The sequence below is a fragment of the Panthera uncia genome, chromosome E3 (genome assembly GCF_023721935.1).
Source record: "Panthera uncia isolate 11264 chromosome E3, Puncia_PCG_1.0, whole genome shotgun sequence".
NCBI classification, from domain to species: Eukaryota; Metazoa; Chordata; class Mammalia; order Carnivora; family Felidae; genus Panthera; species Panthera uncia.
The window spans coordinates 20,374,458-20,392,169 of record NC_064815.1 but is presented as its reverse complement, the minus strand read 5'-3'; the positions used below and the strand labels follow the sequence as shown (position 1 = coordinate 20,392,169).

At 46.9% G+C, this 17,712-nt stretch overlaps 1 protein-coding gene across 1 annotated transcript in view; it reads left to right on the top strand.

The window, feature by feature from the left end:
- The window catches only part of GALNT17 (polypeptide N-acetylgalactosaminyltransferase 17), a 120,413-nt gene that overhangs the window by 90,058 nt on the left and 12,643 nt on the right, over nt 1-17,712 (top strand). The window contains exon 5 of the mRNA XM_049639198.1: nt 931-1,026. Coding sequence (XP_049495155.1) covers nt 931-1,026 — 96 coding nt within the window. The remainder of the gene's footprint in view (nt 1-930; nt 1,027-17,712) is intronic.

Below are 17,712 nucleotides of genomic sequence, written 5' to 3'. Positions count from 1 at the left end.
ATTGTCTCAGAATTAGGGAAAAAAATTAACCGAATTTGGGAAAGGATGGTGAGCGATTGTTACTTTCTTCTACAGTTTTCAAGATATCTCAGTAGGATGGGGTTATTTTTGTAATCTTTAAAACAAACAAAAAAAAAAGGCAGTGAAACTCTGTTCAGTTGCCTGAACCTAAACACAGTTTGGGAGCACAGAAACCAAGTGCCCCTTGCCTCCCTTCTTGATTTGTCTCTGGTTAGTTTGGTTTCCATGGAGGAGACAGAGTGTAAGACCAACAATGTTTTCCCACTGGTTTGAGATTGCAACATGGCAGGTGGGATGGACACCAGTCTAGGTTCCAACGAGACAAATTCTTCCGTGTTCCCAAAGAGATGTGCGTAGCTAGGTTCAGGGCTTTTGTCTTGGGGACTTTGGTCCGTTCTGCCACAGATGCGTTCCAAACACCTAGCATGGTACCTGCCACCGTCTAGGCATCCAGTAAGTATTCTTTGAATATGTACATAAGTACAGAAATATATAAATAAATTGTTGCTCGGCGGCAGGGTTTTTGTTTGCTTTGGGGGATTACTGGTTTTAATGCCTCCATGCCAGCAGTGACTTCAGAAACTGACCCATGATTCCCGGGGTTATTAAAAGCAGTGTTGGTGTCGAGGCCCACTCTGGATAACCAGTGGGTAACTGGTGTTCCTATGTCCAGATGTTCCCTAGGCTTCTCTTCTGTGCTGGGGACGGGGGAGTTGTGTGTCAGCAGGGGCTAGGGGGTGTTGCAGGCAGAGCGCTCATGCCCACAGCATCCGCTGAAGGACTTTGTCTTTCTTGCCAAAATGATCACCTCACAGAAAAGTCCGAACCAAGTCATGGCGGAACAAGGGTTGGGCAGCGGAATTTCCAACAGATGAGCTCTGATGGGTGATGTTTTGCCTATTCCTACAGCTTCGAAACAACAAGGCTAAAGACGTCTGCTTGGACCAGGGGCCACTGGAGAACCACACAGCAATACTGTACCCATGCCATGGCTGGGGACCCCAGGTAGGAGCCCATCTCTGACCAGGAGGAGTAAAATCACCAGCCTCTAGAGGATCTGTGGGGCGTCTGTTGTTCTCTACTTTGTAGCTGTTCTGTGTTCCGAGATTTTAAGGAGAAGGGCGGGGGGTGGGGTGCATTCTGGTTGTTCCTGCATAGCAGTTGGGAAAAGATTCATGAGTGTTTGCATCAGCACAGATATTAAGAGGATCAATGGGCACACTGCATACCGGATAGAGAATGTGAATACGTTTCAGAGTCATGTGCAATTAGGCAAGTATCTGCCACATGGGCATACGTTCTAATCATAACTAAATATGCCCGCTTACGCGTACTTCAAAGAAATAACAGACTTCCTCATGAGAACATGCCTGACATGTTCATCCCGAAGGACCAGCTGGGTGGTAAGTGTGACCGGGTCTGTAAGTACAAAAGCTGAGTGCTAACTGGGGAAGAGAAACGTGCCGGTAGTAACATTTCAGAGAACACACGCCTTCTCCGGTTTCTCAGGAGAACACAGAATAACTCAAAAAGGGCAACACATTCGACCAACATTGTGAAAATAGAGCCTAGTCAATGAATTTTCCTTGGCAACTTTGTGCTAACCCAAGGTGTGTGCGCACATGTATGCATACGTGTGTGTTTACGTATGTATGTGTGTGCATGTGTGTGAATAAAGAGCTTGGCAGAAATTGTCTGAGATTTGGGAGAAAACGTACCCAAAAATGTCATTAGACTTGACATTCACAAAAGTTTAAGACATTTTTTCATGTCAACTAATAGGAATAAAAGGCAGGCTACAAACGGGGAAAACATTTATGATGCGGTCCTCGTGGAGCACCAGACAGGTGATTCTGAGCCAGACTCAGTGATTCCCTCTCTCTGGATCTCAGTTTGCTCCTCTGTAATAGGAAGACACCGGACAAAATGCCCCGTCAGCTCCCTTGGTCCGTCTCTTGTTCCGTGAACCCAAAGACATTCAGTTGCCAATTCATATTCAGGAGTCACGCGTGCACGTTCAGGCAGGCATTCGTTACGGCTCATGGGTTTCCTCTGTTCCTGGAACTTTTGCTTCCCGTTAAGCCAATACCTGGAAGGAGAGGAATTGTGTTCTCTCTACCATCATGACAGGTAGTTCTTTCCCTTTTTTTAAGTGTACTTACTTATTTTGAGGGAGAGGGAGCAAGCGCGAGCAGGGGAGAGGGAGAGAGAGAATCCCAAGCAGGCTCTGAGCTGCCCAACGTGGAGCTCAATCCCATGAACCATGAGATCAGAACCTGAGCTGAAATTGAGAGCCAGACATTTACCCGACTGAACCACGCAGGCTGCCTCATGGCAGGGAGTTCTGATAGTCCAGACCCTCAGCATCCCTTCAGTGTGTGACAGGTCCTCTGAAGGTGGATAATGGGTACTGCAAGACAAATCGAATCCTGAGCCCTTTGCTTCTGGGGGGTAGACAGGCAGCATGGGGAAACTGAGGCACAGAGGAGCGAGTGCCTGTGAGCAAAGCAGACGAGAACCCACGCCCTCCAGCCTGACTAAAGTGCTCTACGTTCAAACCCAATGCATGTGTGTCAAGATGATTTACTTGGCTAAAAGCACGCGTGGGGAGCAGGAGAGCGACCAGGTTCTCCACAGGGAGGCACTCCGAGCAAAGGCATTAGGGACTAACGAATCCAGGGAGTGTCTCCGTTCATTTATCCGTTTGCTCAACGAGTGTATCTTTCTCACTGACCGCAGGTGCTGGTCACGAGTATATATGGCGGTGGGTAGGCTTTGGTCCCTGCTCTCAGATGGGTTCCACTTGAGGGAAGAGACAAAGAGACAAGAGACTCTATAGCATAGGAAGTGTGGAAAGAACAAGATAGCCCAGGGGCTGGAACACAGAAGGCGGCCCAGCATGGCTGGTGCTCAGAGTTGCGAGGGGGGAGGGCTGGCTGGGAGATCATGCAGAAGGGGATGGAGAGGTGGGTCTCCCAAGGCCAGAGAAGGCATGCTCCGAGACACAGGTCCTTGCCTTCATGGTGCAGCAGAATCACCTGGAAGGCCTGTGAAAGCCTTCTGGCTTCTGAACTTCTGCCCCCCCCCCCCAGAGCTTCTGAGTCAGGGGGCCTGGGGTGGGAGGGGAGATTTTGCATTTCTAACAAGTTCCCAGATGATGCCATGATGCTGGCCTGACCAGTGTGGGACTCGACTCTGGGGGTACTAGGGAACCACCAGGGGCGCCGGGCGGGTGGTGGTGACGGCTTAGATCGGGCTTAGATTGAACTCTCGGAGGAGTTCAGAGAGGGGTGGATGCTACGGAAGCATCCTGGCCATCGGCCCCCGTTGACTCTCCAGCTCTTCCCTCGCAGGGTCTGGAGGTGACAAGGACCCTGGAAGCCTTGGCGACCCGGGCAGTGGAGGTGGGGAGCCGTGGCCTGCAAGGGATGGTCAAGTCAGACATTTAAGAGGCCGCATCTTGGGACAGGCCATATGACAAGCTGGCAATCGAGCCCAACTGGTGCTGGGTGAGCTGGCAGGGAGGGGGACATCGGGACATGGTGGTATCGCGCCAGGAGGGCAGCGGGAGCCTGGACGCTAAGCCCTGGGGATGTCGGCTTTTGAGCCACACTGCTGTATGTGACTGTCATTCGGGAGATGCCGGGAGTAGCGTTTGGAAAAATACTTAACTCCCAGGTTTCTCCACCCAGTGTTCCGAACAGGTGACATTTGAGCTAAGTACTTGCTAACTGTGGCATAATAAGACACTGTCATGTTTAGATATCTGCATAATCAAAAACTGGCCTGTGAAGCCAACCTCTGGGCATGAGAAAAGGAATCAAGGTGGTCTAATAAATGTCTCCCAGAGATCTGAGGGCTTCCCGGTGCGGCTCCGGAATTCATCTTTCCTGGGTTCCACCTGCACACAGGGCTTTTTCCAATGAATTCTCCTCCCATTTAGTGGATTATAGAATGAAAAAGCAAGGGAGGCTGTCCATTGACCCCCCCCCCCCCGCGCCCCAGCGCTGGAATGAACACCTAGGAGGGGACCATGGTTGTTTCCCATCAGCTGATTTTTTTAAGTAAGTCTAATGTTGTTTTCTGTTCTACCACATGTTCTGAATTGAGAAGGCACCCTGGGTACTTCTCTCCAGCTGCCAGGCTGCCCCCCCGCCCCCACCGTCGCTCATCAAGGTTTCCTCCCCCTCCTTGCAAAACCACTCCCTCTGCGCTGGGAGTGAGTTCCCCACCCGTCACGTGCCTTGGCATCTTTTAAAACCGCTCTGTAAAGTGCTTTGGGCAAACAGAGACTGAATCAAAGCTCCTGGAACGAGGCAACTCCCAGAAGAAGAAAGTGGCGTTCCACGGACATTGTGAGCTTAATTAATGGACTCTCGGTCGTAATTTATTATCCGACAGCAATTAAACAGAGAGAAAATAAGCACCGAGGAGGGTGATCTCCTGTCTTCCAACATGTGTTTGCCAACAAAATGGAAAAGGTTCCTTGCCACTTGGAGAGCCTGCTCTCTGACAAGTGTCTATCAGCGAGCTGCTGGCCAGCCTCGCTCTTGTCCGGTTACTAATTTGGATTGGATACGTGCCCGTTTCTTTTCGAGCTCAAGTTTTACCTAAAAATGGGGTGTCAACGATGCAGCAATAGCCTCTGGTGTCAGCTCGACCTCATTGAGAGCCGGGGTTCTTGTCTAAGGAGGCCCTCAGCTCCCCCACCCGGCTCCAGGCTGCCGATCTGGGCCCAGGTCAGGTGGTTGCCCTGCAGGCCTATCAGCAATGAGATTGGCCTCTTCTGTCAGCCCCTTCCTGCTCCCTCCCCATCCACCTGGTCAACCTGTCAGCCACCCCCGGCCACTCAGCCACTCCTTCTGATTTCCCTTGAGGACCAAGGGCAAGGAGAGAGAAGGGTGGGTAGTGCTGCCCCCAGGGGCCCCCAGGCACATGCGCATCTTCCTTCTTACCGTTTAACAGCCCCAATGGCTCTGGGCTGCTCTCTTGAGCCCCTGCCACTGAGCTGTTGCTGAGGTCCCAACGGACTGTGGCCCAGAGCTTCATGGCACAGCCCTGAGCACTGGGCCAGAGCCATGGCTGGGCGGAGACAGGGAATAGAAATGCTGGCGATAGGGGCACCGGGGTGGCTCGGTCAGTTAGGCGTCTGACTCTTGAGTTCAGCTCAGGTCATGATCTCACGGTCTGTGGGTTTGAGCCCTGTATTGGGCCCTGCGCTGGCAGCGTGGAGCCTGCTTGGGATTCTCTCTCGCCCTCTCTCTCTCTCTCTGCCCCTCCACTGCTCGTGCTGTCTCTCTCTCTCTCTCTCTCAAAATAAATAAATAAACATTAAAAAATTGTTCATGCTGGCCATAAACCCATTTCTGTTTTTAGTGATATGTTTAATCCTACCGGGTGGGTAGGTCCCCCCCCCCCCCGCCTCCACCCCCGATTTTACAAAAATGAGAACGTTGAGGTTCAGGTAGTGCCGTGACATTTTTCAAACTCAAGTCCTGTGACTCCTGCTCGTGAACCCTGGGCTGTGGCATCTGGCGCGTTCTGGGGAGCCCGTCTCATTCCCTTGAGTGAGCCCCCATGGTTCGCTAGCCCACGGGAAGGCGTGGTGGAAGGACTTGTGTTGAGCATGGACACAATGCTAGGCAAGAGGTAAGGGCAGAGGCATGGAGATTGGTGGGGGGAACGTGCATATGGCATGTTCGGGGGACAGGTTGTTGTAGGGCAACCAATAGGGACAGGGTATTGAGAGCCCTGGGTGCCAGGATGAGGGGCCGGGGCTCCCCCCTGAGCATCTCGGGTGTGGTCCAGAGAGCCGTGAGCCACCAACAGTGTGTCACAAAAGCCGACTGGCCCGTGAGTCCAACCCCAGACCTCCTGAAGCTATGGCCTGAGAATCTGCATGCTGTCATCTCCAAGTGTTTTCCTGTCTCAGTCAACACCGTCTGTTGGGCGTCCGTTACGGGCCAGGCTGTGTGACTTACAGGTCAGATACATCTGTATTTGCCCGACATGAGGCCCAGTGTCCCAACCGAATTCTTCTTTCCGGTTTATAATACTACTCCTACTTCTATATAATCGGGGTTGGGTTTTTTTGGGTTTTTTTCATTTTTGCGGTAAATTCATTCTTGTTAGCATAACTGCAAGGTTTCCCTGACACATGCCATCAGGTCACCCCACCTCGATCGAGGCCTGCCACCTCCAGAAGTCCCTTGAGCCCCTTCGTGATTAATCCCTCCCTCTGTCCCCAAATTTGAGGCCCAATTTCACCTCCTGGAACGGCCCACCTGGCAACAGTTCTGATACAGTTTCCTCCCTGAGCCGAGGCCCACAGCCGGCACGCCAGCACAAGGTTGGAGTCGGTGGTCCCCTGGGCGTGCAAGGCGCTTCCCGTGAAACAGCCCCTAGCTGTGGCGGAACATTCTTGGAGGTGTGTATCACAGAGGGGGGTGTCAGGCTCTGTCCCAAGGCCCCTGTGACTCCCTGCACTCCAGGGAGGTATCGGAGGTCTCTCTTCTGCTTGCCCCCCCCCATCAATACATTTTATTCTTCCTCCCCCTCCTTTTCAGAGAAGCTCCCATTCCTTGCCCTCGGTGAATTCATCACCAGAACGACAGATGAGAATTCTCTTATCCTGTAATTAAATTTAATCTGATCTTCGACTTATTCTTTGATGGCTTCATCTTTTAAGTGATACATCATCCAAACACCTTGTCACGATGATGCATTGTGCCAGGAAGGCGCTGGTGCCCCCCTGGAGTGACGGGGCTCCCACAGCTATTAGCACGCGGAAGGCACTCGGAAAACGCGGAAGTTAATGACATCCAAGCAGCCTCTTGGCTTCCAGGCAAAGTCATATAAGCGTTGGGGCTCAGGGGCTGGAACCGTCGAGAGCGCACTGAGGGTACCACCCCCGGAAGGATGGCTTTGCCCCAGAAAACAGACCTGTGACTTGGGGGACGGGCTGCTCGCATTTGGTAAGAAGCAGGCCTGGGAATCCCTTTCAGTTCCTGGAGAGCATCATGAGGCCAGAGCTGGGGAGCTTTAGACCTTGTGGGAAAATCGGGTTGGAGGAGGGAGGGCAGCTACCCATGTTAAGGAAACCTGCAGAGACAAAAAAGAGAGGAGAGGGGAGAGAAAACGCCAGCGCTCTTTGACACATCCAAAATATGACACCACCGAGTCTCTGTACCATTCATTTCCATCTCTCATCTCCTGTGCGGTATTTTTAAAAACCCTCTCCTTGCGTCCCAGTGCAACACTTTATAAATTCATTTTGCCTCGTTGCAGATAGCAGGAATATTAAGCGCTTTTTTGTTGTTGTTGTTGTTCTTCTGACTCGTCTTCTCTCGAAATATTCAAACTGCTTCTGATTTTATTATTTCCAGGTTGTTAGCTCCTGCCTTCCAGGCCCTGCCTCCATCCAGCCTTTGTGAGCGTCCCTGGTGCCCACCTTCTCTGTAGACCTCCATGCACTTTGCACTTCTGAGACTTTCCCGAGGCTTCAGCTTTGCTTCCCTGTTTGATTTCCAATCCCCAGTTCACTTTTTTAAATTACCCCTGACAAGTGGGTCTTGAGGTCCATGTACAGGAAGCAGGAATGCCCAATTTCCTAAATGGCATTCGGAAGTAAATGCACGTGAATTTTATCTTGCTTAAGGAGGACTCCAGGGTTAAGGAGGAATTACTGTATTACTGCTTTCTTGCCAGAATGGGTTGATGAACTATTCTTTCCAGAAAATCAGAATTCTTTTCCAGTAGAGATCCTTTTTTTTTTTCTTTTTTCCTTTCTTTCTCAATTTCAGAGAGAGAGAGAGAGAGAGAGACTGAGGGAGGGAGAGGGGCAAAGGGTGAGACAGATAGAAAATCTCAAGGAGGCCCCATGCTCAACATGGAGCTTGACCCAGGACTTGATCCCACGACCCTGGGATCATGACCTGAGCTGAAATCAAGAGTCGGACGCTCAAGACGGCTGAGTCACCCAGGTGCCCCTCCAGGAGAGATTCTTAGTTAAAACTTCTATGTCTGCTTAAAAGTTTAGTGGATTTTTTTCTCCAGCCACAAATGGAATAAGGAAAACTCACACTGAATAGTCAGATGGTGACCACATTTTCAACTGAACCTTTCTCCCTTCCTTGCCCAGAGCTGTTAAATTCAAAGAAAGTCACTGCTAATCTTTTCCCTTTCTACTAAAGATGCAACAGCATTGTAATGAGTTTGGAAAAAAAAATTTTAAATCATCCGTAATCTCGCCATCCTAAAACAACTATGATCATTTCCGAGGTGGGCTTCCAGCCCTTGCGTTTTCAAAGAAGTATGTTGCCTTCCTAGGCTGTTCACAAATCGTTGAATTAATGACATCGCTTCTTCTGAAGGACAAGAAGAGGGAGGTGGAACCTACTGGTGAAGAAGTCTTCAGTGCCTTAGCACTACCAGGTGCAGTGGCGAAAGAGGAAAACATTACAATAGCCTCACCCCCCAGCCATTTAGTGCTGAGAGTTTCAGTGCTTCTTTGGAACAGCAATGTCTGTCGAATGGTTATTTTCAAAGACGTTGCTTGTTCAGAATGGAGAGGGTCTGAGAACCTAGCCAGTCAGACTTAAGGGCAGATCCCGAAGAGTTTATTGCTAGTGCAGCTCAGGCCATTGGTCTAAGATGTCAGGGCCTCCGAAGTCTGAGTTCCCATCAGAGAAGGCCAGAGGAAGACCAAATGTCAGTAGCACAATGTTCTAGACTGTTCTTATCTACTGTCCTACCACCTGCCTGGGTTAGAAGGTAGGGGTTGTGCAAAGTGCCAGGTTTGGGACAGCTTTCTGGAATCCCATCCATATGGGGACCACCAAGGGTGCCATATACACTGACATTGGTTCCAGAAAAGGGCCTTTTGCAGATTTCTCTGTGCCGTGGTGGTGTCATCACCAACCCCCTTCCTGAGAGTGCTGCCCTGCATGGCCTCCTGGCTTCCTCCTGCAGCTACAGGGGCCAAGTGCCAGGTGACGGAGCCTACTTTTCAAGAGATCCCTATCTTGCCTTCCTGATACTGCTCCCAACATTAAATGTCTGCAGGGCTTGAATCTGTGGCCCTCCATGGAAATGGAAATGTCAACCAGCCAAGAACTGAGCACCTTCCCAAGAAGCCTTGCAGGAAGGCTTCGTGCACAAGGATGTGGGTTCTCGTCAGCTCGGGCTCACTATCCCCTACTTAAATGGTTGGTTTGGCCATGCACAGGATAGGAGATTTCAACCTGGGGGACATATGGTCATCCAAAGGCCCACGCTCGCACTCCAGATACTTTTTGTCATGGCATTCTCTGTTGGGAATGAGGCTCCTAATTCCAGTGCCAAGGTGGGTAGGAGCTAACGAGAGCCATGCATGGCTAAGTGGAGATCTCTGATCTCTGCACCCTAGCAAGACTGGAAATCAGGAAATTATACTTCACCCACATCTCACATCAAAGTTAATTTTTCCATGGTGATGCTGAGAGGTACCTTTCTGTGTGTGGTTGGCTTCTAAGCTGTGATCTTGGGCAAGACACTGAAGCTCCTCGTACTTCAGTTTCCTCCTCTGTAATGTAAATATCATAATAGTATCCACCTCATAGAGATGCTGTGTCAGTTAAACAAGCTAATCGATGAAAAGTTCTTAGACGAGGTCCACGGCACATGTCATATAAAGATGATGTCCATGGTGCTGAACGTGAGACCTTGGGAAAGCTTCAGTTTTCCAAGAGTCAGTTAGGTACACAGTATTCTACTTTTTGAGGCTATAAAAACCAGTAACAAATAGCAGTGAAAACTTGAACATCCCCAGGCACTTTGAGCACCTCAAATCCTCGTATACCTTGCAAGCAGTAGATTGGATCAGTGATATCCAAGGTTCCTTCCAGTTCTCAGGTTTTGGGACACATGAGCCTTCCATCATTCAGCTAGACTTCTAGCTTGGTTCAGTTCTTCAAGGCAATGCTACCTGGAAAGAAGGTTATTTGGAAAGATGGATGAGACATGGAGACTCCTACCGTCTAGGAATTCATAGTTAATTAAGGTGTTATTGTATAAAAGAGCTCGGTGATTGGCTAAGTCCAACCACCAGTATTTTTTTTTTTTTTACTTATCAAATAAATTTCTATAGACTTCACCTTAATTGTCAATATTATGCAATTTGTGACATTTTTTTCCTAATTTATTTTATCTTCAGACCAACTCAACAACATAAATACAGATATAATTTTCCTGATAGGCAAATCACTATATTTCAGAATATATAATCTACCAAAGTCTCATGCTATTTTTTTATTCTTGTATTTCTTTATTAATTGCCTCCTTTATAAGACAGCGAAATATCCAAATCTCGGAATCTTCTCCCTGGAATTTGACAATACCTTGTTGACAGAATTTCATTGTTTCTTGCATTGTTTCTGATAAGTCTTCCATTATTCCCATTTTAAAGATGGGGAAACTGAGTCTCCAAGACTAAAGAGGTTGGAATGCAGAGCATGAGGTGGGGAGTGACCAAACGTGAGGCCGGGTCAATAGGCAGGAGGCAGGAAGCGTACAATCCTATATGAATTCTAAGGAGCTTAGGCTTTATGCCAGCCCCCACCAGAAGCCATTGAAATATTGAAAGCCTTTTAAGCAGAAGTTTGGGGTTTGATCTAATTCGTTTTTAGGTAGGAATCACTTGGGACTGCAGTTTGAGTTGTAGATTAGAGGCTCTTAAATTAGAGGCAAGAACTTCAGTTATGAGACTGTTATGATGAGCTTGACAAAAGTCAGTCACCTAAACCTGAGTAATGACAATGGGGATAGTAAGAAGTAGCCATATTTAAAATCTGATTAGGGACAAAATCAGACCCACCCTTGACACTCTACACAAGCTTAAATTGCAAATGGATTAAGAATCTAAACGTAAAATATGAAACTATATAAATACTAGAAAAGTAAAACTCAAAAGCCAGAGACAATAATAGATGGATATATTTGACTACATTAAAAAAATTTTTTTAACTTGCATGGCAACATAGTACCACAAACACAGTAAAAAATACCCAACAAATGAGGAGAAAATATTTGTAACACGTACCACAAAGAGTAATTTTCTTGTAGTATAAAGGTTTCTTAAAAATTGAGGAACAAAGGACTAAAAATCTGATAGACAAATAAGAAAAAGACACAAGCAAACAAGTTGCCAAAAAAGATACATAAATGACTCTAAATGTACAAAAAAAAAATGTTCAAACTCATTCATAATTGGGGAAGTGCAAAGCAAAATAACACCAAGAAACCATTCCTCACCTTTTTTTTTTTTTGCACATTTTGCATATTTGCAAAAATTAAAAAATTTGAGAACATGTTCCAGGTTCTGGAGAAAACTCCAGCCTCATAGGTTGCCTATAGAAATACAAATTGGTGCCTTTTTTTTTTTTGAAGGGAGTTTGGCAATCCTTACCAAAGCTACAGTATGCTTACTTTTTGACCTAGCAATCCACTTGCAAAAATCTACACTGAAGATACATTTCCAACAATGTGAAAACACACATGTGCACTCCTGTATTATTTGCAGTTGCAAAATATTGGAAACCACTTTGATGCCCATTCGTAGGCAGAGATGCAGGGCCATCCCTGTGAACTGATACTGAGTGATTTCCCCATACGGTTAGATGCAAAAGGCAAAGTACAAAGGAAGATGCTTAGTATGCTAACCGTTATTTAAGACAAATGGCCTCTGAAAAGTAAATACCTTTATCTGCTCATCTGTGCAAGAGATTCAGGAAGGATAAACCAGAAACTGATGAGATTGGTTACCTGCTGGAGGTGGGTGAGAACAGGGTGGACAGGACGTGGGAGCAGAATAAGGAATCAAAGGGGAGTGACACCTCTCAGTGCAGTTTTCTGTCAAGTCCTGACTCGTAGAACCACCGTGATATTGAAAATCTCTGAGAAATAATAATAATTTCAACATTCGAAGATGTAAGGAAGACCCACAATAGGATGCAAACAGTAAATGAAAAAAAAAATTCACCCAACTAAATGAATAACATAACTGCACTGTTGGATGGGGAAGAATAACGCCAATCTCAATGGCTTGGAACCGGTTTGGACAGTTTTGACTGGATTCTAGAAACTTAAAGGAAAAAAGAACCGTTGCCAATAACGCATTCTAGTCAGTAAGCTTGTTTTCCACAGGAGTCTGGGTTCACAATTCTGAAACTACTGTATGTGAACAAGTAAGTATATAAAGTATGGATAATGGACATGATTTCACTCATAGGTGGAATTTGAGAAACGTAACAGATGTTCATACGGGAAGGGCAGGAAAAATAAGACAAAAACAGAGAGGGAGGCAAACCATAAATACGGAGAACTCTTAAATACGGAGAACAAAATGTGGGTTGATGGCGGTTGGGGGTGGGGAAAATGGGTAATGGACATTAAGGAGGGCACTTGTTGGGATGAGCCCTGGGTGTTATATGTAACTGATGAGTCTATTCCTGAAGCCAAGACTACACGGTGTGTTAACTAACTTGAGGATAAAAAGAAAAAAGGAAAAAGAAAGTATGGATACTGGGAGCCTGGTCTCTTGCTGTCAGAGAAAGAGGTTATAAATAAGGAGAGGGTATGGCTAGAATGAATGTTGAGTTGCAATGTGAGGGATCAGGATGAAGTTATTTTATAGGTGCATGTAAAAATATATAAATATACATGTATAAAACATAGAGCGAGGTGTAGAAATAAATTTGTAGAAAATGTAGGCATAAAAACAAATGTGCCTATGGGTTGGTGTACATACGTATATTTCCTAGCTCTGAGAGCGTCTAGAAGCAATACAATCCAGTAGCAGTGAACACATCTAGCACCCAGATTTTGGATGACCCCAGGGATGGAGCGGAAAATACAGGGTAAGCCTGGAAAACCTTGTGGGCGGTGTCAGAATAAAAGGAAGTGCTCTTCAAAAGGTGTTGTCTTCTCAATAGAACGTAGGAGCCACCCCGAAAGGAGTTCCTTATGTCCAAAGCTGGAACTATATAGCTGGAATAATAAAATATTGGATTGTCACTCATACGACTTTTTATTTTTTTAATTTTTTTTAAGAATGCACATAAATTTATTTTTTTCAATATATGAAATTTATTGTCAAATTGGTTTCCATACGACACCCAGTGCTCATCCCAAAAGGTGCCCTCCTCAATACCCATCCCCCACCCTCCCCTCCCTCCCACCCCCCATCAACCCTCAGTTCTCAGTTTTTAAGAGTCTCTTATGCTTTGGCTCTCTCCCACTCTAACCTCTTTTTTTTTTTTTCCTTCCCCTCCCCCATGGGTTTCTGTTACGTTTCTCAGGATCCACATAAGAGTGAAACCATATGGTATCTGTCTTTCTCTGTATGGCTTATTTCACGTAGCATCACACTCTCCAGTTCCATCCACGTTGCTACAAAGGGCCATATTTCATTCTTTCTCATTGCCACGTAGTACTCCATTGTGTATATAAACCACAATTTCTTTATCCATTCATCAGTGGATGGACATTTAGGCTCTTTCCATAATTTGGCTACTGTTGAAAGTGCTGCTATAAACATTGGGGTACAAGTGCCCCTATGCATCAGTACTCCTGTATCCCTTGGGTAAATTCCTAGCAGTGCCATTGCTGGGTCTATTATAGGGTAGGTCTATTTTTAATTTTCTGAGCAACCTCCACAGTGTTTTCCAGAGTGGCTGTACCAGTTTGCACTCCCACCAACAGTGCAAGAGGGTTCCCATTTCTCCACATCCTCTCCAGCATCTATAGTCTCCTGATTTGTTCATTTTGGCCACTCTGACTGGCGTGAGGTGATATCTGAGTGTGGTTTTGATTTGTATTTCCCTGATGAGGAGCGACGTTGAGCATCTTTTCATGTGCCTGTTGGCCATCCGGATGTCTTCTTTAGAGAAGTGTCTATTCATGTGTTCTGCCCATTTCTTCACTGGGTTATTTGTTTTTCGGGTGTGGAGTTTGGTGAGCTCTTTATAGATTTTGGAAACTAGCCCTTTGTCCGATATGTCATTTGCAAATATCCTTCCCCATTCCGTTGGGTGCCTTTTAGTTTTGTTGGTTGTTTCCTTTGCTGTGCAGAAGCTTTTTATCTTCATAAGGTCCCAGTAGTTCATCTTTGCTTTTAATTCCCTTGCCTTTGGGGATGTGTCGAGTAAGAGATTGCTACGGCTGAGGTCAGAGAGGTCTTTTCCTGCTTTCTCCTCTAGGGTTTTGATGGTTTCCTGTCTCACATTCAGGTCCTTTATCCATTTTGAGTTTATTTTTGTGAATGGTGTGAGAAAGTGGTCTAGTTTCAACCTTCTGCATGTTGCTGTCCAGTTCTCCCAGCACCATTTGTTAAAGAGACTATCTTTTTTCCATTGGATAGTCTTTCCTGCTTTGTCAAAGATTAGTTGGCCATACATTTGTGGGTCTAGTTCTGGGGTTTCTACTCTATTCCATTTGTCTATGTGTCTGTTTTTGTGCCAATACCATGCTGTCTTGATGATTACAGCTGTGTAGTAGAGGCTAAAGTCTGGGATTGTGATGCCTCCTGCTTTGGTCTTCTTCTTCAAAATAACTTTGGCTATTCGGGGCCTTTTGTGGTTCCATCATATGACTTTTTAAAAATACATGAGTCCACAGTGACATAAACTCATGGAGAGAAAGGATAGCTCTTCCTTCAGTAGAAGTCCGCTTAGCAAATGCAGAAGGAATGTGGGAAGTGCAAATCACCCCGAGGCAGTCATACCAGTAATATGTGTTGAAGTCCAGAAGTAACAATGGATGCTAAAATTGGTGGGTGAAAATATGATGAAAACGGAGATATTTCCAGTTTCTGAGTATCTCCCTTTATAAAGGGAAAATAGTAACTTCACAGTTGAGAAGCCCAAAAGACACCGCCTTAACCAAGTGATCAAGGTTAACGTCACTAGTAATGAGACCTCACAGACCTCTGATCTGATGCCCCGAGAAGGGCACAGCCTCACCTCTGTGGTTTGTCTTGTTAAAAATGCACAACTATGACTTTAATCATGAGAAAACATCGGACAAACCCAAACTGAGGGACATTCTACAAAATAATTGCCCGGTACTCTTCAAAAGTGTCAAGGTCATTAAAAACAAGGGAAGACTGAGGAGCTATCCCAGATAGGAGGAAATTAAGGAGACGTGAGAACAGAATGCAGCGGGGGATCCTGGAAGAGAAAACATAGATGGAAACTGCTGAAGTTTCTGGGAGGTCTCCGGATTAGTCAATAGGATTGTACCAGTGTGAATTCCCTGGCTTGGGTGATCATGCCATGATTATGTAAGATACTAACTTTCGGGTAAGCTGGATGCCAGGTACACTGGGATCTCCCCGTGCTATATTTGCAAATTTTTTGTAAGTCTAAAACGACTTTGACCTAAAAAGTTTTTAAAAAAACATCTTTTGAGATGTCTAGTTGACTGGAATTATTGGCGGAGAGGTCAAGGGAAGGGGTGAGGGAGGTTGGAGGTGATACTCCCCTGGCTTCACCAGGAGGTAGATAGTGGTGCCATTGTTGAGATTGGAGACATGGGTTTTGGAGGATGATGTGAGTTCTGTTTGGGGCGGTGTGAGTTTGGGGGGGGGGTGGGTCTTGGAAACCCCCACAGTGATGTCCTCCGGGCAGCCGGACATTCCAACCAGATGCTGAGGACAGAGTGGGAGAGGCAGATGGGGCTTTGGGAGGGTGCACCAAGAGAGAGCAGAGCACCGATCCTAGGACAGACCCTAGCGTGGCTCCACGTTTAATGCTGCTGCCCCTCTAAAGGGGGGGCTTTACAGATGTAAAGCTGAGTTCTGAGAGTCCCCTCCAAGTCCACTCCAGGCAAGGGCATATGAGATCTGGATCAAACTGGGGGAATGAAGTGGGGGGTGGGGAAGAGAAGGGTAGGAGTGTAGCAGGAGACCCTGCTGTGGGATCCAGCCTTCTCCGGATCAGGGGTCCAACTAGAAGTTACCCACAGACCTAGCCAGAGAGAACCCAATGGTCCAGGTAGCCACCTGGGGGTACTCGGCTTCCCGGAAGTATTGTCGGGGCTCTTGGGCCAGCAACCCTTGGACTTCTCTGAGAACAGGCAGAGAACGGGAAGGAAGCTGGGAGTGGCTGAGTGCCGGGAAGGAGCGGGGCCAGGAAATGCTGGCCCCATGAGGCCACGTGGGAGCCCATCGGAAAGAAAAGAAGTCTGGTGAATTAGAAACAAGGCCCAGTTCTCAACTGGCACATGAGGTCAGGGGGGAATAAGAACAACAAAACATACAGGGCTTCCTATGCCCCATGCCTTCTTCTCACTAAGTTACTTAATTCCACAACTACCCTATGACTTAAATTGTAAAATTATCCCCATTTTGAAAATGAGGAAATAGAGTCTCATAAGGCTTAAGTCCTAAGGTCATAAAACCATTAAGTGGCAGAGCTTAGATTTCTAGAGCAGGCTCCACGGTCCAAGTCTTTTGCCATATAATAGACTGCCTCGTTGATGACACAGCACAAAGCCAGGAACCCTGTTTCAATTGGCAAAAATGAGAAGGTGAGACAGATTTGATTAAGATCTTGCTAAAAGGGGAGCCAAGTGTTTGCCGGCATTTCCACACTACACCCAGATAACAATCCTACCTTCCTATGTCACGCCACAGAGGCAAGAAAGAAATGTATCTGTTCATTGCAAAATAGAGTCTTTGCTTCCTGTAACTCAGGGTGAGCTTTGGAGGCATGCTTAGGAGTTGTCTCCAGATCTCTGGGGATTGGAGTGAACTATCCTGCTTGCCAGCCCCTCTCCCACTCGGCTCCTCTAACCCTCATCCTGGTGCTGCCCTCACTCCAGAAGGCTCCCAGCTCTCTCCACAAAGTTATGGCGGCCAGACCCTGCCATCCCCTGCCTCCACTGGCGATGCCTTTCGTCTATCCACTCCTCAACCTGTCTCTGCAGGAAAACCACCCCCAAGGTTTTGTGGCATGAATGTGTTTTTCCGTTCGTTCTTGGTAGTGGTGCATTTTCTGGAAATCTAACGCTTTCTTCAAGCATGATGAGTCCTAATGGTGGAAGAAGACTGAAGAGGGAGGGCTTTGGAACCATCCAGTCCCCTAGGAACTAGCTCCCCCTACACAAAACATATCTGGTTCTATCGCCTACCTTCTAAGCTCCCAGGTAGATTTTTAAGTCAACTTTATTGAAGTAGAAGATCAGCACAATACACGTCATCTATTTAAAGTGTACACTTGGATGAGTTTTGACAGGGTACGTGCCTGCAGATCTCCCTTCCCAATCAAGCTACGCGACATTTCCATTTCCCCCAAAGATCCCCCCTGTCCCCGTTCTCCACCCCCAGCTGCCAAACACCATGTGTCTGCTTGAGATACAGTTGGAGACATTTTTCTTCCCTATTCAGTTTGGGATCAGGCACACTCTGGACAGTGACAGAGAAAGTCTGTTTGTTTTTAAGAATGTACATATGCACGCGTAATCGCCAGAAACCACTCCTTCGGCCAAGCAGCAAACAAATACATTCAGCCTACAGCAGGTTCAAATCGATGGAACCCGTCTCCCTGTGTCCGGAGTAGAAGCTGGGGAAAATGCATTTTTTTCATTTAACAGTGTGTTTCTGCACTGACTAGGCCTGGTTTTAAAATGACGAGAAAGACCCTTAATGTGAAAGCA